The sequence below is a fragment of the Mya arenaria genome, chromosome 5 (assembly GCF_026914265.1).
Source record: "Mya arenaria isolate MELC-2E11 chromosome 5, ASM2691426v1".
Lineage (NCBI taxonomy): Eukaryota > Metazoa > Mollusca > Bivalvia > Myida > Myidae > Mya > Mya arenaria.
Window position 1 is genome coordinate 32,420,006 of NC_069126.1, and position 27,962 is coordinate 32,447,967.

At 36.1% G+C, this 27,962-nt stretch overlaps 1 protein-coding gene across 1 annotated transcript; it reads left to right on the top strand.

Moving 5' to 3' along the window:
* Nucleotides 1-2,756: 2,756 nt before the first annotated feature.
* On the top strand, nucleotides 2,757-18,917 carry LOC128235328 (homeobox protein MOX-2-like). The gene is made up of 3 exons (XM_052950142.1): nucleotides 2,757-3,536; nucleotides 16,932-17,101; nucleotides 17,908-18,917. The coding sequence occupies exons 1-3, from the start codon at nucleotides 2,951-2,953 to the stop codon at nucleotides 18,079-18,081; spliced, it is 930 nt and encodes a 309-aa protein (XP_052806102.1). The 5' UTR covers nucleotides 2,757-2,950; the 3' UTR covers nucleotides 18,082-18,917.
* Nucleotides 18,918-27,962: the final 9,045 nt, after the last annotated feature.

Here is a 27,962-nt window from a genome sequence, read left to right on the forward strand (position 1 = left end):
ATTTTTATATTATTAAAACCAATAAAAAAAAATAAAAATACCTTTTATCAAAATATTTGATTTTTCATATATATTTATTTATACTTTTTGTTTTGTTATGTTTTACTATTATTTTATTGTTTTATAATCATTGAATACTTCAACATTATGAACTCATTCACAGTAAAAATGTGCTGTTCGAGTTATTGCCCTTCGGTACTTTTTAAACAAATACATATTTTCATGCTTTTATTTGCCCGTTTAAAAAAACGGGACGTTTTAAAGTTTCACCAGTGGCATTCAGGCGGGCGGCGCCTAGTTTCACCAGTGGCATTCAGGCGGGCGGCGCCTAGTTTCACCAGTGGCATTCAGGCGGGCGGCGCCTAGTTTCACCAGTGGCATTCAGGCGGGCGGCGCCTAGTTTCACCAGTGGCATTCAGGCGGGCGGCGCCTAGTTTCACCAGTGGAATTCAGGCGGGCGGCGCCTAGTTTCACCAGTGGAATTCAGGCGGGCGGCGCCTAGTTTCACCAGTGGCATTCAGGCGGGCGGCGCCTAGTTTCACCAGTGGAATTCAGGCGGGCTGCGCCTAGTTTCACCAGTGGCATTCAGGCGGGCGGCGCCTAGTATTTTGTTTGATCATTAACTTTAGAATCCTTTCTCCAATCAGGTGAGCGATATAGGGCCATCTTGGCACTCTTGTTTTACTAATGAAGACCTATAAATTATCGGAAAGCATATACATGTAACAATAAAAAGTTCTGATAAAACATGGCACAAAAGTTAAAGTGACATTCTTATTTAAAATCAATACATACACATGTATTACAAATTTTTTTTTGGAGTGATACATCTTAAACTTCTTACTAAATAATATATTTATGGAAAGTATTAATGACTTGTAACAAGATTGTAACCGTGTATTTAAAAGCTGAAAACGACAAAATAGTAAATGATTGGTGAGTGTTAAAAGATTTACTGTGATTTACTATCGTGACATGGTATAAATATCGTGTTTTATGCACATTTCTTTCAAAAAGTACTCGGTATCCTTCATAAGAAACATTGTTTTCGACGTTTATTTATCCGTTTTGGTATATGTAAACAATTGTATTATTTGAGGATAATCTTATTTGGGAGTAAGAGTGCATCGTTATCAAACAGTACCAGCGCATGACTGTCTTATTGGCATTGACTTCATCCTGTTCTTATCTTTTTATATACATTGGCAGCATTAGCAGGACCGTAGAGACGTCATTGTTGGGAAAACAAACATGCAATCACTCGGCGTAGCCTGGAACATGCAACCATATATAATGTACATGGACAGATGTTGATTTCACGGGTCCCGCAAAAACTACCGGTACACCACTTGTGCGCCATCAGTCGCCGGATATCAGTCCTCATCTGACACCCGCGTATCGGGAACATGACGGCCGTGAGCGGTATCTTATCCGAGTGTCGTAACAATCGCAGCTCCGGCTGTATCCGCGCTGTCGGGCTGATGCGATCGTAATAGATCCGTTGAAATGGTGGGTAATCACCAGCATGATGGTATCTTGATTCGAAATTTATAGGCCCCATTGTATTATATTAACACCTTCGGAATTATGTTATAATAATAAGTATTACAAATAAACAATAATTATGCGATTTAAATGTAGCGAATGCATGGAAACAACAGATTGTATACACACAGTGGGACTTGAGGACAGGTGCGCAATTAAGGGCCTAAATAGTTATCTTGGAATGAACTTTAAATCATAATTTTGCAAAACCTGGGGCGGATTTCTCCAAACCACTTAAGTCTGTTATAACATTATTATGTTAAGCTCACTTTTTTCTTCTTCTAAAATTTGTGTAATATTTACATCTTTGAAAGTTATTAGATTTTTTATGTAGGTTATTTATCAGATAATCATGTTAAAACTAACTTTTATTTCTAAAAAAACAAGTTTATGTAAGAAATTTTGCTTATCAAAATAAGCTACTAGCCTCTTGAACTTAAGAAGTTTCGAGAAATCAGGGCCTTACACATGTAAGGCATGATATAACTCGTTTATCTATAAATACGTTCACATAGATAAAAATGTTGTTTTTGTTAAAACATACTCGAAGTTGTTATTTTCATGGACTTTCACAAGTAAATTATTTCGTTGGATATCAATGATGCAGCGCACACACATTGGGGGTTCCCTTGCCTACTGCTATAATTCATTCAGAGAAGTCAGTACGTTGGTGCAAGGGGTGGGGGGAGAATATGGGAGTGTCGTCCAAGATATTATGTTTGTGGTGTAATACAGTCCTTTTCTTGGTTCACCTCTGGAATATTTATTTACAAGAGAATGAGATTAAATTAGAAAAAGTAGCATTCATTATAAACATAACAGTCAGAAACAGGTTCAACGGGGTTTAAAACAATTATACTTCGTTTTAATTCGTCCTGTTATATTTCATTTAATGAATTATTTCTCTACTGTTCGCTTTGTTTCTCACGACAATCTTGTTTGGGCGAGATTTTATTTTGAATAAAACATCATACCCGTGATTCAAGACATTCCCACACAGTCCGCCACGATAAACAAACACCCTCCCTCTGTTCCTGAAAGTGTGTTCCAAGTTTCCCCAGACTGAGTGCGGTGATGCGGTTTTCCAAAGCGCGTAGGAATATAGCGCGTGAAATAGAATCCCAAAGTTACTGAAGTTTTGACAGCTCGTTTGATTGGAGACTCCGTTCCGTAAATTTCTTTAACAGACGAGTGTAAATAAAATGTTTAAACACTTCTCGTTCCCAGATTTATGAATATTAGCTTTTCTGTAACAGGTTCTCCTGAGTTTCTCGTTGAGTCCAATTAGTCATTTTTGGATTATTACAGTAAGACGACCGATTACCAAAGAATCTGCAAATCTGTTCAAAGGGTGTGGGGTGTCTGATTTTCCCATCTCGTACTATTTTATCGGCTGGATATTTATATGGAGGAGCCAGTATCTGACACCACGACTTTGACAAACATGAACTTGGATTCTGGACCGGCACAGACGTGCGCTACCAGTACGTACAATTACAGCATGGGCCGGTTTTTCCAGCGGCCTAGCGCCTTTGATTGCATGCAGGGGACGCCGTCGGCCCCGGCGGGTTCTGTAGGGATGGGGGCGGCCCCGTATTCCTACCCTCCTTACCACAGCGACTGGGGACTCATGCATGGACATTATTCTCATGGATTTAATCTAAACAGACCCTTAGGATTAAACAATTTAGGTTCAAATTCTGGATTTTTTAATAATTTAAACAATTTTCCTGTGCCTAATAACGTGACTTCTAGGGACTATGGTTCCAGTTTCCCAGGAATCGGCAGTTCGACGTCAGCCTTCTCCAGCGCAGGGCTCGGGAGCGGCTCCCACGGAGCGGCTCCTGGATCGATGGGTGGTCTCTGCAGCCCAGAAGGATACCGGGGCCAATGCGCCTCCCCCGACAGCCAGAGTAACTCTTCAGCCGGAAGTGCGTCTCCTTGCCTTACCGCCATGGAACCTGTGGACAAAATGGACAGCAAACATGAAGGTAGTTTGACAACTCACTCACATAGGTGGCTGTACCGGTCATGTATGAATACTTTTCTGTTAAATAATTATATACATAATCTTAATACTGCCACGTTCAGATAATAGGAAAATCGGCAGCAACATAACCATAGGTGATAAATATAACCTATAATAATAATAATAATAATAATAATAATAATAATAATAATAATAATAATAATAAAGATATTAATCATCATCATCATCATCATCATCATCATCATCATCATCATCATCATCATCATCATCATCACAACCACCGTCATCATGATATAATGATAGCTCAACATTGTTGTAGCACTACTCTTTGCTACTAAATTATGACCTTCATTATACATGATTGTTTTTAGTATATACTTTCCGGTTAAAACGATTTTTCAATAAAATAAAAATGATATTTCACAGTTTCCACATACAGCATATTAGTTTAATAAAAACCGAATTATTTAATGACACTATTTGTTTCATTACATGTATATATGCGTTTGTAGCCACTGAAACATCTACATGTACGTTTTCCTTGGTCTTTAACTGGGAAACAATATACAAGAATTTATTGCAAACTGTCTTAAATTTCTATATCAAGAAATGAAATCTCTGTAGTTGCGTCATTTCATGAAAGTGTAGGCAATGTTTATGTTTTCCTTCAGTTTTGAGGGGGATCAGAATTGCAACTTGTCAATCACGTAAGCGGGTCTGAATCATTTTATTCGGTGCATTTTGATGGTTTTTAGAATTTTATCGTTGAAAAGTGGACGTGTGTCGTACACAAACATCAATCTTGAATGATTTATCTATTTGTAGTTTTTTCTTTCTCAAATTCAACAATTTCAAACTGTAATATTTTAACTTTTATTTCAAATTAAATGCTATATGTTTTAAGTCTATGTTGAAAATATATGCAGATACTCAAATAGAATTCACAAGAATTACTGAAAATAGCGAAATGACATAGAATAATTTTCTGACTTACGTTTCACGGTAAAAGATAACATTTTACCCAACATATATTGAATAATCAATCGCTTTTAATATTTTATTTGTAAATTACGAAATTATTTGCTTTTCGATTAATATACCATGCAACCACAATAGATAAAGGGAATCGCTTTGTTATAACACCAAAATATATACCCGGCCCCAAAATCACAAACGTACTTCAGCCAAATCTCAACTTATTTTACCTCATTAAAACATAATTATACAGTATTGTTCAAAATCTTGCATGTTTTAATACATTTTGAAAACGTATTTTTCTCAGAGAATGTGTTATTTAAAGATTTTAACAGTATATGAAAGAAAACTTATTCTAAAGCAAAAAATATACATGAGTAATTGTTAAAAGGCTTTGAATTGTACTTATTAATAAATACATGTTTTGGCTGTAGAATATTTTTACCTTGGAATCTTAACCAAAGGTTTTAATCAACATATTCAATGGTGAAAAATGTGTAAAAGCAATTTGTTTTCAATAAAACTTGATGTTTTATGGTAAAATGAGTTGAGATTGAGTTTGAGATTTGACTTAAGTATTTTCTTGATATTGGGGTCCGATCTTGGTATTCAATCTAACCATGCTCTTAAACCGCCGGAGTCCACACTGACACATATCACTTTAACGGCAATTTCAAATATCAAACGTTGACATAGAAAAAGTTTCAGCAAGTTTCACAATTTGATGTATGTGCTTTTTTGTCCAGAAATACCTGAGCCCTAATATATAATGGCGTGGGCACCTCCGCAACTATTTAATGATCATTAATCAATTTAAGTTTATATAAGTGCTAGTGCACGAATTTAAATCCTACATCGGTGTTTTGGTTAAATAATGACGACCATTTAGAAAATGAAATAGTATAATAAATGTCCGATTAAAGTTTTTATAATGTTAAGGAGATTCAGTAAACTGTTTCGTAAACAATAATCTCATTGACATTAACTCGAGGTACAAAACATTGTTTATAATATTACATTGCAATTGATTCGTGGCGTTTTCTTAACAGCTAACTCTTGTTGACACACACACGCACGCACGCACGCACGCACGCACACACGCGCACACACGCACACAAGCACACACACACACACACACACACACACACACACACACACACACACACACACACAAACACACACACACACACACAAACACACACGTGCATATGAAACATAAATATTATTTTTTTATTTAGCCAACTACGCTTCAAATCTAAAGTATGAAATTTTGAATTCGATGTAATATATGGATATATTTTCATAGTACTGTATTGGCGACGTTTGTATTCAAGCATATGTGTTTTTTAAAAAAAAAATCCAGATAGTTTTATGGACATGTAAAACACACATTATGCAATAGTCGGACATTTCTTTTTTGAATTAAAGCAACGCCCTGCAATGCAGGAAACAAATGCAAACAACAATACTAACAGAAAATATAAAACTAACGATTTTTGGAAATTGCTGCACATGATTATGCTTACACATGACTAAAAATGTTTGAAAATTTTGAACGTTTGTTTCGTGTGATTTTGAAAAAAGACAAAACAACAATATATATATATACTTGAGAAAATATTGAAATTATTGTCGATAAAAAGATAACAGACTGATTTGATTTTTCTTACTGTCAGATTTTCTAATAAAATATTATTTTTTTTTAAAAAATGATGAAGTATGAGATATTGACGTATTGAGTTGGAAACTGCGGCAGATTTGGAAAAAAATAATAACAACACAATTTTAATTACAGTGAAAATATATTACATTTAATTCCCTCCGCTTGAAGGCCCAAACTCAGTGGTGGATCCATTATCTATGCGTCTATAGTGGTAAGATACATGATTGACCACCCAGGGGTCGCAGTTCGATCCCCGTCTCACACTTAAATAACCCGTCTTCCGTGGGGGTCGTTATTATGGCGTCCCGAGTGTCAGTGCTTCTGAAGCCCTTTAAATAACAACCAACAAGACTGCTTCTCTCATTAGGGCCGACTCCCAGATCTAGTTGCGTCGTAAAATAAAAGTAAACCCAACCCAGTAGCCACAAAGAAACAAAAAAATACTTTAAAGCTACGTGTCTTTTTCTCAATTTAACTGTTTTGTGGTCTGAGCAAACTTTCATAGAATTCATTTCAATATGCATTTTAGCATACTGCTGTGATACAAGAATGGATATATTTGTAGGTACACAAATGCTCGACGCAACAACGTTTTGCACGTTGCTTTTCTGTAAAAAAAAACTCCAGATTTTTTTAATAATCGTCTTTCTTCATGTAAAGGTGACCGTGAATACTTAGAATACCTTGTTGATTTGGTAGTCTAAAGGCTCAAGTATTTGATCATAAACAGTATACATTTCATTCACGGAGGACGTATGCGTTCGGATGCAAACGAGTCTTTCAAGGGACTCGCTCATGTTTTGTTTTTAAATGCACTGTTTATTACGAAATGAAGTGTGGAAAACCATAAGGAGTGTTAAAAATAAGATACCAAAGTCTGGAACCCTTCAGCAAATGTGATATTTGCTCAAAATGTATAATGATTGAAGGGTGTGTTGCCACTTGGCCTTATTTTTAAATTGACATTATCACGTGATGTTATCAATGTGTTGTCAAATCGTCAAAATATCCATCACTTTTAAATAAGCCCTGCTGGCCTAGTGGTTAGGGTTTTCTTTTCTTTTCGACTGTATCGGCGTGGGTTTGCACCAAACTTAAACCAAAATTCTTTTTTATTATATAACTGTATTGTTTCTGTAATTTCATAGATTAAATTTATTATAAAATAAGTGTTTTTAGATCGGTAATGGTGAAATTTATTTCCAAAAATAACATGAGCGAGTCTCTTTTGACTTAACAACGATTAATATTGTTTTCTTAAAATTTATCCTTCTCCATAACTCTAAAATGTACGCATGCCCGAGGTATAATTTACCCATGCAATAATATTGTAACGGAAATATATCAAAATAATAATGAATGAACATGTACTGTATTTTGAGTCAGGCGGTTTCGAAGATATTTTGATAACCAAATAGTACCTTAAACTTTTTTGTGATACAAATAATAGTGTATTTATTAAATGTAATATACTAATTCAACATATCAGAGTTCATAATATAAGTAATAAATTTCAAATGATTTGGTACACTAAATATTATTAAATTACACATTTACAATAAACGTTGACCCAATTACGTGCCGTTAGAAATAATCTATTGCACATGTGCAAAACTTTACGGGTTTTACTGTGAAAATGTCATCAAAACTGTGTGTGACACTGTTATTCAAACTCATCACATACACATGTATAAAAACATAATTTTTGAGTGATAAAACTTATACTTCTAACTAAATAATGCATTTATGGAAAAATATTTTTTAAAATATTAATTACTGATAAAAAGATTGTAATCGTGTATTTTATAGCTGAAAACGCAAACATATAAAATTATTAGTGAGTGCTAAAAGATTTACTGTGATCTACTATTGTCTCATAAGGAAGAAATGTTTTCTGCAATTTTCTTTCAAATTAAACTCGGTATCCTTCAAAAGAACCATTGTTTTCGACATTTATTCATTCTTTTTGGTATATTAGACAGTTGTATTAATTGTGATAGATCTAATTTGGGAGTTTCTTTAAACTGAATGGTTACTTAATAGTATGATATTATTGATGTTAACTTTCTGTGATATAATTTATCATTATTCTAATGAAGTATCATACAATTTCGATCTGTGATGAAGGTTTTATTGTTGTTACACGTACTGTTGTACTCTGTAGTATTAACTACAAATAAACCTACTACTCACACTGGCACCGGATTTTCAAACTCAATCATTCTTTAAAAAATAAAATATTATAATTCCAAACTAAAAATTACAATACCAAAATTATGAAAAAAATGTGACTACAATAAACTACTTCCAATCTGAAAATGTGTAATTATTGTCGTGACTTTCTTATTCTTTATAAGGGCGTAAGTAGGAATGTAAAAGTTAAAACAGAAAAACCCCGATTTGTTATAAATCCCACTCGTCGAAAATCAAAGAGAAAGTCATAAATTGAGACCTCTTAACGTCTGATAGTCACAGACTCATCACAAATTCCGCGTTCAAGTTCGGTATTCCTGGAATCCCTGAAACGTCTGACCAGAACATTGATGGTTTATTCACACACCAAACTCACAGGGCCCTGGTCACGCCCACCCGCCACTGGCCCTTAAATCACTCGACTGAACGCCTACCGATTAATTGGAGTAGAATTGGAAACCGATTTCAGTGTTTCATGCTGATATAAACCGTTAAACTTTTCATCGGGAAATATAATTGACAGGCTGGGTGAAATACGGATTTTTTTCGGCTGTTTGAAGTTTCCGGTGGAAGGCGCAATTTGCCCACACTCATCCGAAATCTGACGGTATTATTTTCACTAACGCGTGGTGCCCACATGTGCACAGTGTGCGAATATGTTTGGGTACGAACCGGATTCTGAAATATAAACACCACTTCAAGGAATATTTTTTCGCAAAGTGACACCTCCAGATGAGGTCAAGCGCTAAAAGCCTCTCTTCAATGACGGTGGTATTTGCAAATGTCTAACTAGGAGATGATTTACTCATTCACACGAATAGTGACTCTCAAAATGTTCTTTTCTGCCAGTTAATTAAAACTTTTATGTGATTTCATTTTCCATAAAATATAACTCGGTTTAAAAATGATAAAGCATTAATATTTTTAAGTTTGAAATAGAACGTTAAAATAATTATTAGACCTGTAAAATATAAGATTACTAAGAATCTGTCTCAAAATAGAATTAAAAAGCTAGTCAAGTAGTTATTCATATTTTGTTATTCAAATAAATATACCGAATTACAAAATCTATCATATTCACCGTTTTATACTTGCATATACAAAACAATTAAGTTCCTGTTTCTAAACTAGATGTGATTCAAGCCATTTCAAATAAAAAATAACAATGTTGTGAAAAATCGCCAATTAATACTAATTGTCTTATTATCTCCCTTTCCTTCAGTTGAAAACTATTTTTCATACAACGTTCAATTGAAATATTGTAAGAAAATAACAGTGTAAGTTTGATTATTATGTTTTGAAAATATATTTAAACAATAACTCCTTAGTTAGAAATGAAACTCATTTTTATATAAAGCTACACAGCATTAATGACATCCGGGATCGGGCGCGGGCCGGAAAAAAAGAAAAAAAAGAAAAAAAAGAAAAGATAAGCATAGTAACCCTCTATATATATGTACAAGAACATTTAAAAAAACACATATAGGGAAACAAAAAATGCCAACGTCCTCTCTAGTCTTGAAGAAAGTTCAATAATTAAATAGTGAGGCAATAAGTCGGGCATCGAAAACAAAGTGGTCAGTTAAAAAAAAGATATATAGTGGACAAAACGTCCTGTTCTCACAACACTTTCTTGTCAATGAACTGACCGGAGTCTTGCCCATCCTTTAAAATATACTATTCTTACACTTTAATGTTTTTTAAGATACAATGTTATATCAAATTTACAACTGTATTTAAGACTAGAGAAATGAAACCATATCCAATATTTAGAGCTGTGGGACCTCTCTAGATTTCATTCATCGCAGGTTTCGCGGCATTCTGAATACAAAATTACTCCTTTGACGAATATCCCATCAACCGATGGGGGTAAAACTCCTCCTTTGGGCTTCAAAATTCTGTTTAAGTCACACTTGGGGATGTGACGGGGTCAAGCCATAATGCAGCCATTATAGGGCGCGGGCAATCCTTTATAAACTCAAAAACAACAACACATGACATCCGGGAGAGACGTTAAATTGGGGTCCCATGTGACTGCTATTCACTAATGCACGTGAAAGAAGCAGGATAGTTTTATCCAAGGTTGCATTTTGTCTGTATACTATGCTCCAAAAACCTTATATGTCTTACAACCATATCGGAGCACTCGCCGAAGGCCCGAGTGCGAGTAAAAACAATCTTAAACATCTAAAAGTAGCATTAAGAAAGTCACGTGATACGCAAATTTCGAAATGACGTGCGCGCTAAATTTAGATTATATTTTCGGTTTTGTTGCATTTTGTAATTGCGATAAATGCAATTTTTTTATCATTATGAGAGTTAAAAAATACCTGGCAAAATGGTAATTTGGATGAACATACAGAAACTATTACATAACTAAAACAGACTGGGATTTTAATATATTTACGTTAATGTATACGGGAAAACTTTCGTACGTAACATGTGCAATTATGTTTTAAATTCAATAAAATAATGAATTTATTTTTTCTTAAGTGTTTTCTAGCACAGCTATTATAGTTGCGACTAGTTATAGCATTGTGTAATAAAAGTCTGGAACAAATACACGTATTAATATCATTCAAAAATTAGAAATACAATATTTTTGTAATGTGTTCTGTACGTTTTTTGCCAGAAAAAAAGGTCTCGCGCGGGTGGTATTTGGAGCTTATGTTTTGGACTTAACCCAGCTTATATTTTCAAAGGAAGGCCGTTGGTCAACAACAAACAGTTCACACTGATATCTTTTTAGCTTTGTAAAACAGCATTCTGATTGTTTTTTCATCCCCTTAACCCTCGAGAATATTCTACAGAAATTGAGTTACACCCAAGTTCGTAAAGAAAATTAACAGCCGATGTTTGTTTTTTTACTTTGAAGTTAATACTAAAAAGGAGTATTTGTGCTAATTTCAATGTGGAATCGCTATGTACGCACGGAATGCTTAAAACATAAACGAGATCTGTTTTGAAAAACTATATCATCATATTATTTCTGCATGTATGAAATGTTCTGTCTATACTTCCTCCACACATCTTAATTAACTTATTTCAGCATTTTTACTCATCAAATGAACTGTCAAACTGTCCGTAAAATATTCGGACACTTCCCAGTCGGGATCGCACTAGTTTGTTGTTGCGAGTTAAAAGAACGTTCTTTCTATGAAATCCGTGTCCAAACTCTTGGAGACGCCATCTTCTCATTGTATATACTTTAAGCGTTATGCAGAAAATAGATGAAGCGAGGACGTAACCTATTTTCTGTAGAACGTTATTCATAAAATTATCATACACTTTAAGGTTGAGCTTTTTTACAATTTCTAATCTGAAATGGTGCACTTTGGTCGTAGTTTCCTTACTTCCTCCTACAGTGTGTGTATACCAAGTAAAAATGCGTCATAAAAGCTTCATAAAAGCTACGTCGGAAGGCAACAATTTGCTTCGAATAAAAACTTTGATTACTTTACTATTTCTTTGCAATTTTAAATGAAACATAGCGGAGTCTACGCCGCTTATAGAGCCCCGCCTTCGGTATTTTACCTGAGTTTTATTGAGAGTTTAGTCTCTTAAAAACCTTCGACAAACAATTTCACAAAACGGCCGCCTGACGGAGCACTGTCAAAACATTATTTTGGAAACACTGGTTTGTCGAAGTGTTTGAGGAAACTAATCACCTTATCAAACTCCGGTGATAAAACAATGGTGGGACTCTTTGAGCGACATAGACTGCCCTTTGTTTCATTTAAAATGGTAAAGAAATAGTAAAGTTATCTTTGGTTAAAGTATTCATTTAATACAAAATATTGCATTCTGACGTAGCATTTATGACGCAATTTATCATGTGGTATACACACACTGCTCCTATATTGAACTAAACATGGACCGGGTGCCCCCTCCCCCTGCCCTGGTTCCGCTAGTCCTTGACGGTAACGTTTCGGATAACTAGTCACAAGTATTTAAATAATTGTGTATCTGTTGAAGTAACCCGCAAATTCTTGCCAATGACACTTAGTTCAATCGTATTTTATTGTCTTTCGTACATAAACTGAATTACATTCAATTTATTTTACTTAAAGAGTCATACTAACGAAGCTTTGATAGCCATTCTATTCCCAAACATAATGAACCATTCTCATTGGTCAATAAATAGGTGCAAACACTATAATAAGCACTGATACCGTTTTTAACTTAAAGCTGCACTCTCACAGATTTACCGTTTTTACATTTTTTTTTTTTTTTTCGTCTTGAAATGAACCAAATTCGTAAATATCTAACAACCAGTGATATAAGATTGCTGACAAAAGATCAGATCGCAGATTTGCTTGTTTCCCCTCGAAAATTATCGTTACTAACGCTTTAAGCAAAATGCATAAAACAATTTTTTGAACATGAATATGAAAACCTGCGATCTGCTTTTTTGTCAGTAGTCTTATATTACTGTTTTCCATTTTCGCTAAATTTGCTCATTTCAAGACAAAAATAAAGTTTTAAGTTGTCAAAACGTTCAATCTGTGAGAGTGCAGCTTAAAAGTCGATTTATAAAACTAATGACACCATGACTTTTTTGTCATTCGTATCTGATCAGATAATGGTTGTAATTGAAACGATTTCAAACTTAAGTATGAACAAAACATTATATTTGATCCCTAAACCTAGAACACGTTTTTTTTTTCTTTTTTAGTCAGAAGTCTGACGCAGTTATACCTTTTCTAAGTGAAAAATATATTTTAAAATTTCAAAAACGTCCAAAAAAGTGCAAGAATTTTAGTTCCTTGTAAACAAATATTTTAAGGAGAAGAATTAGTCTTTTCTTTCGAACTAATGAGTATGCTGTTGCTAGAATAAACAAACGGAGTGTTATTCTGCCGAGATTTCTGTAAACATTGGAGGCGGCTAGATTACTTCCACAGATTCCGTCCGTCAACGCACCTCAAAGATACATCTAGCATTACTACCCGGCTACTATAGGCACGCCAAAACGTCAAACATCCAAATAAATAAGAGGGCGAACTTGTTTAACGTAGATTTTGTCTAGGTTTCTATGACAAATCAACAACATTGAATGATTACGGGTCACCAATATACCATTGCTTTACATTATCCAGACATCATTATGTACAAACTTTATAAAATTGTGTGCATACTTTTTATATCATGTGCATACTTCATTATATTACATGCAACTTTATTATATTATGTGTACACTTTTATATTTTGTGCATACTTAATTACATCATGTACTTTATTTGCAAACGTTATTATATATTGTGCATATTTATAATATACTGTACATACTTTATTATATCACATGCATACTTTATTATGTTGTATTGCATACATGATTATAGTATGCATGTATGCATACTTTATTATTTAATATCCATACTTTATCATATGGTGTGTATTCCGGCATTAATTGAAATACAGTTTGGTATTCACTAATATTGTGTGAGTGCTGTATTATATTACAGGCAGCCTTTGTTATATTGTGTGCATACATAACTATATTAATGAGCATACTTTATTATATTAATGAGCATACTTTATTATATTAATGAGCATACTTTATTATATGTTGGGCATACTTTATTATATTAATGAGCATACTTTATTATATTATTTGCAAACTTCATCATATTATGTGCAAACTTTATTATATTATGTGCATACTTTATTATCTTTAGAGCATACTTTATTATATTATGTGTAGACTTTATTACATTATGTGCAAACTTTATTATATTAATGAGCATACTTTATTATATTATTTGCAAACTTTATCATATTATGTGCAAATTTTATTATATTGTGTGCATACTTTATTATCTTTAGATCATACTTTATGATATTATGTGCAAACTTTATTATAGTATGTGCATACTTTATTAGATTGTGAGCATACTTTATCATATTGTGTGCTAACTTTATATTGTTTATGTGCATACTTTAAAAAAAGTTTGTGCAACACGCTTATACTCTAGGCATACATGATACATCTTCATGTTATGTGAAAACCTTATTATATAATGATAATCATGCTTCATAATATTATGTGCATATTTTACCATACTATGCATACTTTAACATAATACAAACATGTTTTATATTATTTACTGTGTCCGTTTTATATAACATCTTGCCATTTATTATTTCAATCATACACTTTCCTTATTCAAATTCTATACACTTAAGAGAATGAATAATATTAGCGATATTCCGTAGAGTTCTCTTTACATCTTTCGTTTGCAATGTTACATCAGGGGCATTTCAAGAGTGTTTTTTCAACGATTATTTACTTCAAAAGGCTGAAAAGGCGCATCGGTAAAACTGAAGGCGTCTAGATGACGATAAAATCGATGTGAAATACATGGAGCCGATTCTTCAAAGAATATATTTTGTTTGTTGTTATGTTTTTATCAGCTTCACAAAGTTTGTCGACGTTGGTCAGTCACGGTGACGCCATTATGTATTATTGGGGCCGAGTAACACCCCTCCATAATATCTACAACGCCTACTGCCACTCATTCAATACACAATCCCTGTGACAGAGTTTGCGTTGACAATGTTTCAGCCAATGAGGTTGTATTCTAAGTTAGCAAGATGACTTGAAGTAACATTTTAACGATTAAGAAGGGCTCGTTCGTTATGCTCACTCCGCACATTTGTAATCATTAAAATGCTACTTCATGTCATCTAACTATTACAAAGTTACCACTACATAGCAAAGCTTGCACAGTCTATAACAACTACACGACATAATAACACAGTATTGATATTATAAAAAAGTTAACTACATAACATATAAGTTGCACAAAATATAAAGAAAAGGCACATTATCAAAATAGTACACCGCATAATGTTACGAACACATTATAATAACCTATGGACAATCTATAATAAACGATGTACATAATGTTACGAACACATTATAATAACCTATGGACAATCTATAATAAACGATGTACATAATGTTTAAAGTTTTCTCCATGATTTAACGATGCATCGGCAAAATATAATGTACCAGTCAATTGTAACCACGGCTACCAGGTCCGGGGGTATACCGGGGATAGCCGGAGAAATGGGCCGTGTTTTTACCTTTTAGGTGGCCCCGCAGTGCCGGGTGAATGCTGTGATTATGTCTTCGCGCAAAATATAACTAGGAATTTGCCTAACCTAGGTTCCCTGGGGTGCGGGGGCATTTGGCGGGGATTTACCATCAGTTCGTCACCGCAGGGCGGAGATTTTACCCGGGGTTAGCTGGACCGAAAGTCAAAGACCCCGCTATTCCCCGCACCTGGGGGGGGGGGGGGCGTGGTTACAATTGACTGGTGCATAACAAACACAAATTATGTTCAAAGACACAACATATAACGAATTCGCACATGACATTAATATGTTAACAATTAACTTATAAAGAACGTGATACATAATGTAATAACAAGAAAGGTAATAATATATTTTCGTGACTACGAAAGACGGTGGGCGGCGTTCCATAATAGGCATCGCGACATCATTGTATGTGTATAAAATACGTTAACAACATGCAAGTAACGTAACAGTTAAAGTCAACTAGCAAAAAATACGATTTGCATAAAGACAAGAAAAAACATTTCTTTGAAATGCACCCTTATTTAAAATCAGTAAATTACACATGTATAACAAACATTAATTTTGAGTGATAAACCTTTAACTACTAGCTAAATAATGCATTTAGGGAAAATATTAATAATTGATAACAAGATTGTAACCATATATTGAATGGCTGAAAACGCAAAAATATGATTGGTGAGTGCTAAAATATTTACTGTGGTCTACTATTGTCTCATAAAGTAAAAATACCGTGTTTCCTGCTCCTTCCTTTCAAATTAAACTCGGAATCCTTCATAAGCATCATCGTTTTGACATTTCTTCATCCTTTTTGGTATATCAAAACATCTGTATTAATTGTTGTAAATTTAATTTGGGAGTAAGATTGCATATTTTAACATATAGTTTTGTTAAGCGATTGGTACAGGGGATCTAACTCCTGAGGGTCCGGAGGCACTCCATGCATCAAATATTTTTAGAGAAAACATAACAAAGTACAACCTTGTCTTCAGTAAAACTTTTGCGGCTTGGTTCCCCGCTTGCAGGGTACGCGAACCGATGCATCCATGATACAAAACATAACAGTTTACTACGTAACGTTAGCTACTGTGAGGTAACGTGAGCAATGGTTAGCCTTATCTGAACTCATGGAGCTGATATAACCGAGTGGAAGTCTCGCCGGACCTGTCAACGTCGCAACGACTCTCCGCTGTCTGAAGTACCTTCCCTAAACATATTAACACGGTTGCTTTACATTCCATACTGGAAATTGTGACCAGTTCTATGGCAAAATCGATGATCGGTATGGTGATATAGTAGTGTTATAGGTGTCCGCCACCTCTTACCCAAAAGGTCGTTGGATCGGGTCCACCTGGAGTACTTTCTTCAGGCCTCTTAAAACATGGCCCTTGGTTAATTTCGTGTGTATTTCATGTACACGGAGATCGATGATAAAACAATAACGCCATACCATTATGATTTCAGACGGCACTGATCCGTTCAAACTAGACCTATCAGTGAAGCCCAGGAAGGAGCGGACAGCGTTCACGAAGCACCAGATCCGGGAACTCGAGAAGGAGTTCAACCTCCACAACTACCTCACGCGCCTGCGCAGATACGAGATCGCCGTCGCCCTTGACCTAACCGAGAGACAGGTAAAACACTTTAAATCAATTTAGGTTGTTGGTAAAGGGTCTTTGCATTCCGATAAACCATAATCTTCCACTTCTAATATTGATGAAACTACTGTGGTGTTGTTGTTTTTTGCGATCTGTAAATAACTCGATTATGACACATATGAGAGGTTAAGCAATCCGGCCCACAAATACGCCATGGGTGGTATTTAATATGCAACTTAAGTTAATCGTATGTTCATGCATCATTAACTTCAATCACATTATTGGTCAGTTATTAATAACAAATAATCCGATTTGCTACTTCGTTCTTAGATCCAATTCAGACCAATATTGAATGACAGCCCAGTTCTGCGGTAGCTCCTTTAATTATAATGTTAAATGTGGCTGCCTGTTGATCCCATGTTTTTTTGTATTATTTGAAAGGGAAATAAATGACCAAAACCACATTATCCACTCAATGATTGTAGTTTTCGTTTTAGCTCTTTATTTCAACTGAATCCGTCGTGAAATTACGTATTTCGCGCAAAAAGCTTTGGGGTATAGTTTCGTATCAACAACTCTATCGTCATACGGATACAACCCAAAATCTGCAAAAAAATACAGCATTATTTGTTTAACAAAATTATAAATGATAGCAGAGAAATCACTGAGTACAAATGTATCAAAATGTACAAAAATGACAAGAAAAAAGATGAGATGGATAACAGTAAGTCTGCCCAGCTCTGCCCATAGTCTGGAGACGGACACTGCTTATACTGATGTACTGTTCTGCCTGATAATAATTTCATGTAAAATACTTAAACTTATTCTCAACCATGTCCTAGGTGAAGGTCTGGTTCCAGAACCGGCGCATGAAGTGGAAGCGCGTGAAGGGGACCAAGCTGGCCAAGGATAAGGTGGACGGCAACGTTAAACCGATCATGGCACCGAACGTCTCCTCCACGGATACCATAGACGAAATGCACCACGGCGTCTTACCAGACACCGGACACACCTGACGCCAGGCGTCTTCGTTTCTTACTACGTCATATACCTAGTCAAATGATCTTACGTTGCCGTCTTATACTGGTGATACATCATGTATTATGCGTTGTGGAATTACAAATGGCAATAAAAGTCGGGTGTCGTTACAAAGGAGCTATGTGCATAATAATGTCAATAACACATTGTGCATTTAACTTCAAGATTTAATGTATGTTACATTACCGTATGAAACGTGGTTGTGACGTCATTAACCACCTGACTGAATGGTGACTTCAAACTCCCTAACCACTTAACGTCAGCTATATAGCATGTGATTAATTATGTCAGTTCAGTGACGTAAGTGGCCATATTGTTGATGAAGTCCGATTCTGTAATATGGTGCAGAAAATGTGTACTACATGTGGATTTTCGCAATTCTATCAAATGACGATGGCAACGCACTGGATAAAACTGTTACAGAAAAGCAATGCAGACGAGAAGGGATCTTGTTTCTTATATAAATGAAATTGAGACATTTTACGTGAAAAAATAGCCGTGATTTTTTTAATGACAAATGCTTAGCTGTGTGGTTTGCGGACAGTTAGGAAAGTATGTAAGCTGTAGTCCTAGCAGCATTCACTTAGAAAAAACTCTCGTTGCCGCATCTTAAACAGAGCAAGCCCAATACGCATTCAAACTTTACGAGAAAAAATAATTTATCGCTTGTCTAGTAAAAGTAATTATCTTTGCATACAATCTCTTAGAAGTTGTCATTATGCTCAGACATTGTATTTATTTTATTGTTTACAGTATTACTCGAAGAATTTTGCTATCTTTGTTATGTTTTAAATAGTTGAATAAATATGGCAAATAATCGAACTTGATGTTGTGCTTTTTCTTTTAAATGGTTATACTGTCGATTGCCCTGTTAAACGAATGACCAACAAAGATAAGGGGGAAAGAGAGCTTTATTCCGACAAACTAACTAACAGCTCCACTACAAATATATATAAAGCGCGCATAATTAAAAGTAACATTAAACAAGTATTCAAAACATGTAAAAAGCGCGCACATACAAAACATGACATATTTAACACATAATGCAAAACGTGCAAATGACATTAGGATGAATATAAAAGGCATGCGCAATGTATAGCTAGCTGTACTATACTAATTATCTTAAGTCCACAAACAGGTACTTGAATAGCATATGAAAAGAAAGCCTCTCAGACCCTCTTACCGCTCTGAGGACAATAAGCCAATTAGACCTCCGCAGGGACGGGAGGGAGGGAAATTCAAGTTGCTCAGCTGCTTGGCGCGCGAAGAATGCCCACGCCGGACAAGAGCGCTGATAAGCCCGCCAGAATCGCGTGATCCCCAGCAAGGGGTACCAAGCAGGGAGCGCTATTGGCCATTCGTTTAAATACAATTAACTCTTAATTACACTTAAACGAATGACCAACAAAGATAAGGGGGAAAGAGAGCTTTATTCCGACAAACTAACTAACAGCTCCACTACAAATATATATAAAGCGCGCATAATTAAAAGTAACATTAAACAAGTATTCAAAACATGTAAAAAGCGCGCACATACAAAACATGACATATTTAACACATAATGCAAAACGTGCAAATGACATTAGGATGAATATAAAAGGCATGCGCAATGTATAGCTAGCTGTACTATACTAATTATCTTAAGTCCCAAATCCATAAGTAGGGGTAGGTAGAGTACCAGAATTAGTTGCCAAGAAGCAGTACCGAGTGACCTATGTTTGATGCTCGGCATTTTGGATTGCACGTTGCATACTTTGAATAATGGTATATCGCGTTGTGACATCATTAGAGATGTAGTTTTGATAACAATGGGATCGCCAGTCGCCTAGCAATTTAATAGCATCTGGAGAAAGTCCTATTTTAAAACAGAAAGTAGCACCACCACGTCTAAATGAGTGACTAGCAATATCTGAGGTATCAATCCCTGCGAGTCGTAAGCATTCTTTAACACGGTCAATAAATTGTTCGCTTGTGAGGGGTCTAATTTGTCCATTATGCCTGTATACAAAGGCGGGTCCATTGATGTCAGATGTGATGACGTGCTGTGCCGCATTGAAGAGGGCCTGTACGGGGCATAACGGGTGACCTTTCAGGCGCGGTAGAGGTATATCAAAAGTTCGTGACCCAAATTGTATTGTCTTACTCCAGCGAATGTGTAGCAGGGCACCCCATCGATGGTATATTATATCACAGCATCTAAGATGTTTATTGGGGTCGAACGCCACCCCCCTGGTAGTGAGCACATTGCTTTTACGTAATAATCCATAAAACATGCAGAGCACGGCGGCCCATACTGTCGAATCACGTGATTTTGATAAGTCGAGATGCGCTAGGATGTGATGTAACATGGCTGGAGTGATGGGCTTTTTATGGATCGTTGCATCGCCAAGATGTCTTCGAATACCTTGCAAGGTACAATTAAGTATAAAATTGTTTGACAATGGATTGGGTAAATTCCATTCAGCGTGTAATATACGAACAATGTTCAGATATTGTTTTATAGAATTAAACTTCAACGATTTTGAGAGAAACGCAGCATAACGGCACAATGTTTGTGTGGATGCAGGTATAGCAGGGTATCCGAACTGGGTGCAAAAGTTTATGTAAGAGTTTTTGTGTGACGTATACGTTCTTTTCGTATTATCCGAATACGCGTTGCTGTAGAAGAACTGCGCAGCTTTATCAAGCTCACCTTCCGTGATAACGTTAGTAGTACCTGTAATGATAAAATCCGACTTTGGCCATGTTGTGATATAAACGTTGAACACCATTATGTTCATGCAAACGAGAAACATTGTCAGCCAAAATATTAAATCTCCCCGGATAGAACACAGCTTTTATACGAAAGTTATAGTAAGCGCTCAACCAAAACACGCGCCGTAGAGAATCCATAACAGTGGGATGTTTAGAAGAGCCTTTATTAATTATTGCACATGCTGCCACGTTATCACAATGAATGTACACTAATCTGTTTTTCCATAGATGAGACCATCTTCTGGCCGCTATTTCTAAGGATAAAACTTCCAGGTAATTTATAGCTAACAAGGCAGTCTTTGGTGCCCATGGCATGTAAATAAAATCTCCCCGATAAAAGGATCCACTTGCTGTCTTACAAGCATCGATACTAATTGACAAGGCCGATCTATCGTCAATAATCTTCATTGTTCCGTTGAACGCTTTCATAAACTCCAACCACCACAACATGTCTGATTTCATGTCCTGCGTAACTCGTCTTCGGTGCGAAGGATACTGAAGTTTATTTGCACTGTCTATAAGTCTCCGCATGTGAAATCTGCCACCATAAATACAAGATGATAACCAATTAAGTTTGCCGACTACTTGTTGAATACTGCGTTTAGTAACTTTCTTTGAACTTAACATAGTTTGTAACAACAGTTGTGTTTCATGAATTTTGGTCTCGGGTATGCGTATTGTCATGTTAACAGAGTCCAGCACAAGGCCAAGGAATGTGAGGTCCTGTGAAGGGCCTTCGATCTTGTTGTAATTAATTTGAAAACCTAATTCGCGCACTAAACGCATTAGTTCATGAAGGGCTTGCTGACATTCTTTGAAGGTATTTCCGACGATGAGAAAATCATCTAGGTAGACAATTAATGTTTGATATCCCCTTTGTTGCATGATCACACGCACTGCCTGAGTTATTCTATGAAATGTCATAGGAGATTTCGATGCACCGAAAGGTAATCTTGTGTCTACCATGTATGTAAAGTTCTTATCAGTACTAAACTTCCATTTTAGTCCAGTTGCTTTATAATTAGTTGGGTGAATTTTTACACTTCTATAAGCATTTTGCAAATCAAGTTTGGCCATATAGCAGTTTGGCGTTATTAATTTAATTGCGTCTTTGATAGATTGATATTTGAAATGTTCTGGGTGCGCGAAATCGTTAACGGCAAATCCTGGTGGCCGACTGCAATCATGAATTAATCTCACCTTTGATTGTTTCTTAGGAATTGTCCCTAATGCTGAAATGATGAACGGCTTTTCGTCGACAATTTTATAGTGCCCGTTTTCAAGTTCCGTCTTGATTTGGGTTTCCGTTTGCGCGCGCATTTTTATATTAGTGGCCGACGAATAATTTTCCATTTCAACACTATGCGACAATTCCTCCGTATTCACAATGTGAAATCCATGATTGATGCCCGACAGCAGAAATTCACGGTCAGGATAATCGGATGGCAGATTTCGTTTCCATGCGTCAAAAATTAATGACGTAGATCGGGTTGGTGGTTTTTTGTGCCGGAAGAATCCTTTCGCTCAACTTCCGGTGCGGTTGATTTGGTGTGTCTGTACCGGCATTTGGTGCCGAATGGACAAGTCCCTTTGACTTTATAGATCCTGCAGTCCTCTTTTTGGTTCGGAGGAGCGGTAGGGGTTGTCTTTGGGCGCCTTGGGATAAGGAGCTGCATTTCCATATGAGGGGAAAACGTACCCCATTTGAATTGGTGTTCCGCTTGCAGTTCGCGGTAGTGAAAGTCATAATTAAGAACACTGTTCCACTCGTAGTTTGCAGAGAATTCGAATATCCGTGTTGTGTATGCGAGGTAAAACTCAATGTCCCCTCGTTCGATTTCCTTGGTGACTAGCAAATGATTTAGTAGGCGCATGTTGGCTGCACCCCACTCTTCAATCAAGATCCCAAGGTAAGGATGTTCATCCTCGGTTTTCAACACCAAGGTCTCCTCCGCATCGGACCGTAAAACGTACTCCTTGCGTCTGTTTTGGCGGCGTCGTTTTGATTTTTCTGATAGAAACTGTGTTATGTGAGCAGCTTTTCGCGACTGAGCCTTCAATGTTAGGATTGATCGCGGATCCATGAAAAGGATTTCCGCGTTCGTTTGGGGAGGGGCAGTCTCCAGTTGTGGAATGCCGGTAGCTAGTAAATTATCAAGTAACCTACCAGCGCTGTCTAGTGTGATCGCGTTGGACGTGCCTGCTGCTACCGTAGCTTCTGTCTGAAGTTCGGGTTGACTGTTTTCACTTCTCCACAACTTTACCTCCTGAAGAAGGACTTTGATTGAGCCAAGTGGTAATCCTATGGTTTTTAAATCCGATTCACTAACAAGTGTCAATGCTTCTTTAGTTACCAACTCCTCTTGGCGTAAGATTTGCATCACTTTTCTCGATAGTTTAATGTCTGTGGCCCACGTATCAAAGTTAAACCCGCTTTGAGGAACGTTTTCTTCCTCCATTATACACTTTATCTTCACTAACAATCACTTAAAATAGTCCAAAATAACCATAATCCATTACATACAAATTCAAGTTGCTCAGCTGCTTGGCGCGCGAAGAATGCCCACGCCGGACAAGAGCGCTGATAAGCCCGCCAGAATCGCGTGATCCCCAGCAAGGGGTACCAAGCAGGGAGCGCTATTGGCCATTCGTTTAAATACAATTAACTCTTAATTACACATAACGACGAGGATTATGATAGTTTCAATGATGATGATGATGGTGATGATGATGATGATGATGATGATGATGATGATAATGATAATGATCATGACGAGGAGGAGAAGGAGGAGGACGGTGGTGGTTGTGCTGGAGGAGGTGGTGGTGGTGGTGGTGTATGTGGAGGTGGTGGTGTTGATGATGATGATGATGATGATGATGATGATGATGATGATGATGATGATGATGATGATGATGATGGTGGTGGTGGTGGTGGTGGTGGTGGTGGTGATGATGATGATGATGATGATGATGATGATGATGATGATGATGATGATGATGATGATGATGATGATGATGATGATGATGATGATGATGATCATGATGATCATGATGATCATGAGGAGGAGGAGGATGACGGTGGTGGTTGTGCTGGAGGAGGAGGTGGTGGTGGTGGTGTATGTGGAGGAGGTGGTGGTGGTGGTGGTGGTGATGATGATGATGATGATGATGATGATGATGATGATGATGATGATGATGATGATGATGATGATGATGATGATGATGATGATGATGATGATGATGATGATGATGATGATGATGATTACGATACTGCCAGTGATGATTCAATGATTGATAACTGCTTCAAAGGTAAACCAATGACGTACATGTACGATATAAGTGCAAACGACAGGTTTCAAAAATTCACGAGGAAAAAAATCTTCTGACAACGTCTTCTGACAATTTCCGAGGAGTGAGTTCCGTTGAAGCGTCTCTCAACAGCTGGGGTATAATGGCTCAAAAACCTTCCGCTTCTTTCCCACTAATGTCGTCTGGTAAAACAATCAAACACAAATTCAAAGCAAATCGGTGATTACTTTTGCAGAAAATCACAGTGTTTTGCAGTAGGGCATGGTAAAATGCTAGGCAATGATAGAAGGGCGCTCGCTGCCGTGTAACGCTGTTTTAAGAACGTAAATCAAACTTGAGAACATTTGACACGATTTCCATGACAACTGAGGGTGTTAGGTCACGTGATTTCTCAAATGCAACAATATTACATTTAAAGTTAACATATTTCAAATTTCAGCTGAGATAGCGTAGGTTTCAGTAAGAATTCTTCATTAACCCTCTGACTTTTTCTGAGAAGGATTCCTACTGACAATCATATTATGTTTACAAAGGAGTCAGCGTGAGTCTCAAATGCCATAACTTGTTATGGTAGGCGTTAAGAACAAAACATAATTTTGTAGGCGGGTAGGATCATTTTTGAAAATAAAGATAAAATACAAAAACAACGTCACAAGTATTCATGATGTCTTCGGTTGGATATAATTAAACCAAAGAATGTAAATCGTTGTCAGAGTTAAGGTTTATGAGCTAAAAATGCGCTTTTCAACAATGTGTCCAACAGACAATCACAAGACATCAAAGTGATCGTTGCCATGGCATCAAAATGTTGTTTTTTTCTCCATAAAATGACTACCACATGAAATAATGTTTTTCCACGTGAAAAACATATATAAATATCGGACACAGACAGGTGTTAGGCCATACCACCTCCAGATTCGATAGAGCTTATACATTTGGATGAGAAATAAAGATGACTTTGTAAAAACATTGCCATTCCGATTTCCGGTTTAAGCAATCACATAACTTGATATTTTCATATCGATACGATACATTTATTGCGTAAAACATCATACAATGTTCATAGCATATAACATACAATACAATGAATGGAGAAAGTACAGAAATACAAATTTCTGGAGCAATTTAACCTGAATGATATAACATCCTATAGTTGTTAGAGTGCTGTTATAGAATTAGAAATGTAACTAAATTTGTTAGTGTAATTACCATCGTCGGATTCCCCCGATACACACTACGCCATGCTTTGTTGTGTATCGAGTATAACGGAAGAAAGTACCGGTTGGTTGTCCAGTTGGCGCAGTGGTTAGCGAACTCGCTTCTCACCAATTCGACCCGGGTTCGATTCCCGGCCTTGGAGCATGAGAGTTTGGTTAGTGGTCACCAAGCCGGACAAGTAGGTTTCCTCCAGGTACTCCGGTTTCCCCCACAACACAAGAGCACTCTTTCGCGCAACATCGTGCTAACGAGAGTGATTAATATAAGTTAAAACTAAGAAAGTACCGTGGTTGCCGACGATGTATAATAACATGAAATAACAGCAACTCGGGTATAAAAGGAAATACATGTACGTGCTTAGTTATGTTTAACCTCCCTTAGCTGGTTAGCAAAGAACATATATTTTGCTAATCCATATGTGGTATTCTTTGTGTTTGTGCAACTTAACATGGTTTCAAATTTATTTAACGTTGATATTTTCATACCAGGTACCAGCCCTCTGTAGTAAATCAGGGGCCGTCTTCATAAAACTACTTAATTCATTTTTTTTATCTTAAATCGATAACCTAAACATTTCAAAGTCATAGGTAAGAAAAAGTATAAGTGTTTTTAACATAATGTTTATGGAATAAAATCAATGAAAATAAAGAATTTCAGATATTTTTTAGTTATTATATCATGTAGCCGGTGAGATACTTAACGTAAGAAAAAAAACTTAAGTTAGGCCCTGATTTATCTGGATTAATTAAGAGTTGCAAAGTGATTTGTAGAATCCATAATGCCTTACATTAAATTAAGCACAATGCACTTAATACAAACCGTATGCTATAACAAGAACTAAAAAATAAGTTATTCTTTGTGATAAGATGCTTATTTCCATTCATTTTCTTTCTCATTTGAGGCATTGTGAATTGTTTCGGCCTGATTTCTTTTATTTGTCAATTTGCAAATGTAATCAATAGTTTGCTTTAGAAAAAAGGTTATTAGCGAAACATTTGAGCCCTCGTGAAGTGTGCCCCAAAATTATGATGATGGACCTTGTCCATCTAAGAGTAGATATTATGCATATACAGAAACACTAGTGTCTCAGTGCATTTTCATGAATATTTTTTATTTCTTAATGTTTGCAGAAAAGACAATAGCATGATTAATTGATCTGTGTGATTTAGGCGGAGGGGAAGGGGTTCGAAATTCCGATGACATACCCACTCAAGCCCCTTTTCTCTTATAATAAACATATAAGAACATTTTTTTTCTGGTCTTGTCTCTAGAATTTAGAGATATTGTATTCTATATTCATCAACATGTCAGAAATGTCAGACAATGTTAATTATTGCAAAAATGCATTGCCCAATTTTTTTTCCATCTGTGCAACGATCAAAGATCGAATATCGAATAACAACGTTATACACAGAGATTTCCATCATATTGTAAATTAGGCTTTTACAAATTGTTTGTATCTTTTATTCAAAGCTGCCCTCTCACAGATTGAACGTTTGACAACTTTGTATTTATTTGTCTTGGAACAGGCCATTTTTAACGAATATGCATGGAAACCAGTGATATAAGACTGCTGACTTCAGATCGCAGGTTTTCGTATTAATGATCAAAAATTGATGTTTTATGCATTTTTCTTACAGCGTTAGTAACGCTTGGACCATAAATCATTAATTTTAGAACATAAATATGAAAAACTGTGATCTTATCATTTGTCGTCAGTCTTTTATCACTGGTTTTCAGATATTTACTTAAAAATTTGCTCATTCCAAGACAAAAAATAAAAAGATGTCAAAACAGAAAATCTGTGAGAGTGCAGCTTTAACAATGAGTGTACATATTTAACTTTTCTTTAGAAGTCCGTTCATAATGATAGAAACAACAGCGTTGCATTATGGGGCGTTATTTATTTTGAATTGGTCAGATCTTAGAAGAAGCAACAAATACCAGCCTAATTTATCATTCCATCAGATCAAAGATGGGGTGATTATCGTGGCACAATCCTTCACCAAAGGAGAGCTATTAATGTCCGATTAAAACATTACTGTCCGGACAAATCAGTCCGGATTGCTTGATTGTAGCTATGAGTAGCAGTCAACACTGTATTTGATATTAATGATAATGATCCCTCCCGGGGGAACAGCGGAGGGTCAGGAATTAAGACAAAATGCGCATTAATTTAGATGTTAATTGTTTATATCATAACTTATGGAGATTACTGGCTAATCGGTGCGATCAGCTGGCATTGCCAGTCTTATAGACTCGGGAAATTGATGGCATGTATAAATAACCTTGGACAATACAAAAAATAAAACGTTGCATTAAAGACGCTGCATATTAAACTTGTTAAAAACAACAATACCGTAAAATCTTTGTAAGAACATCGGCCAATAAGGAGCAATATTTATGCAAAAAGCTACAGAAACAAGCTCAGTAGCATAAAGTTTAAACATAAACCCGGTTTAGTGGCACTGGGCAAACGCCAAAGACATAGAACACAAAATCACAAACAAGAACCATAGAAGAAGAACAGCACAAACGACACAAACAGCACAGTGCATACATACTATATATATATATA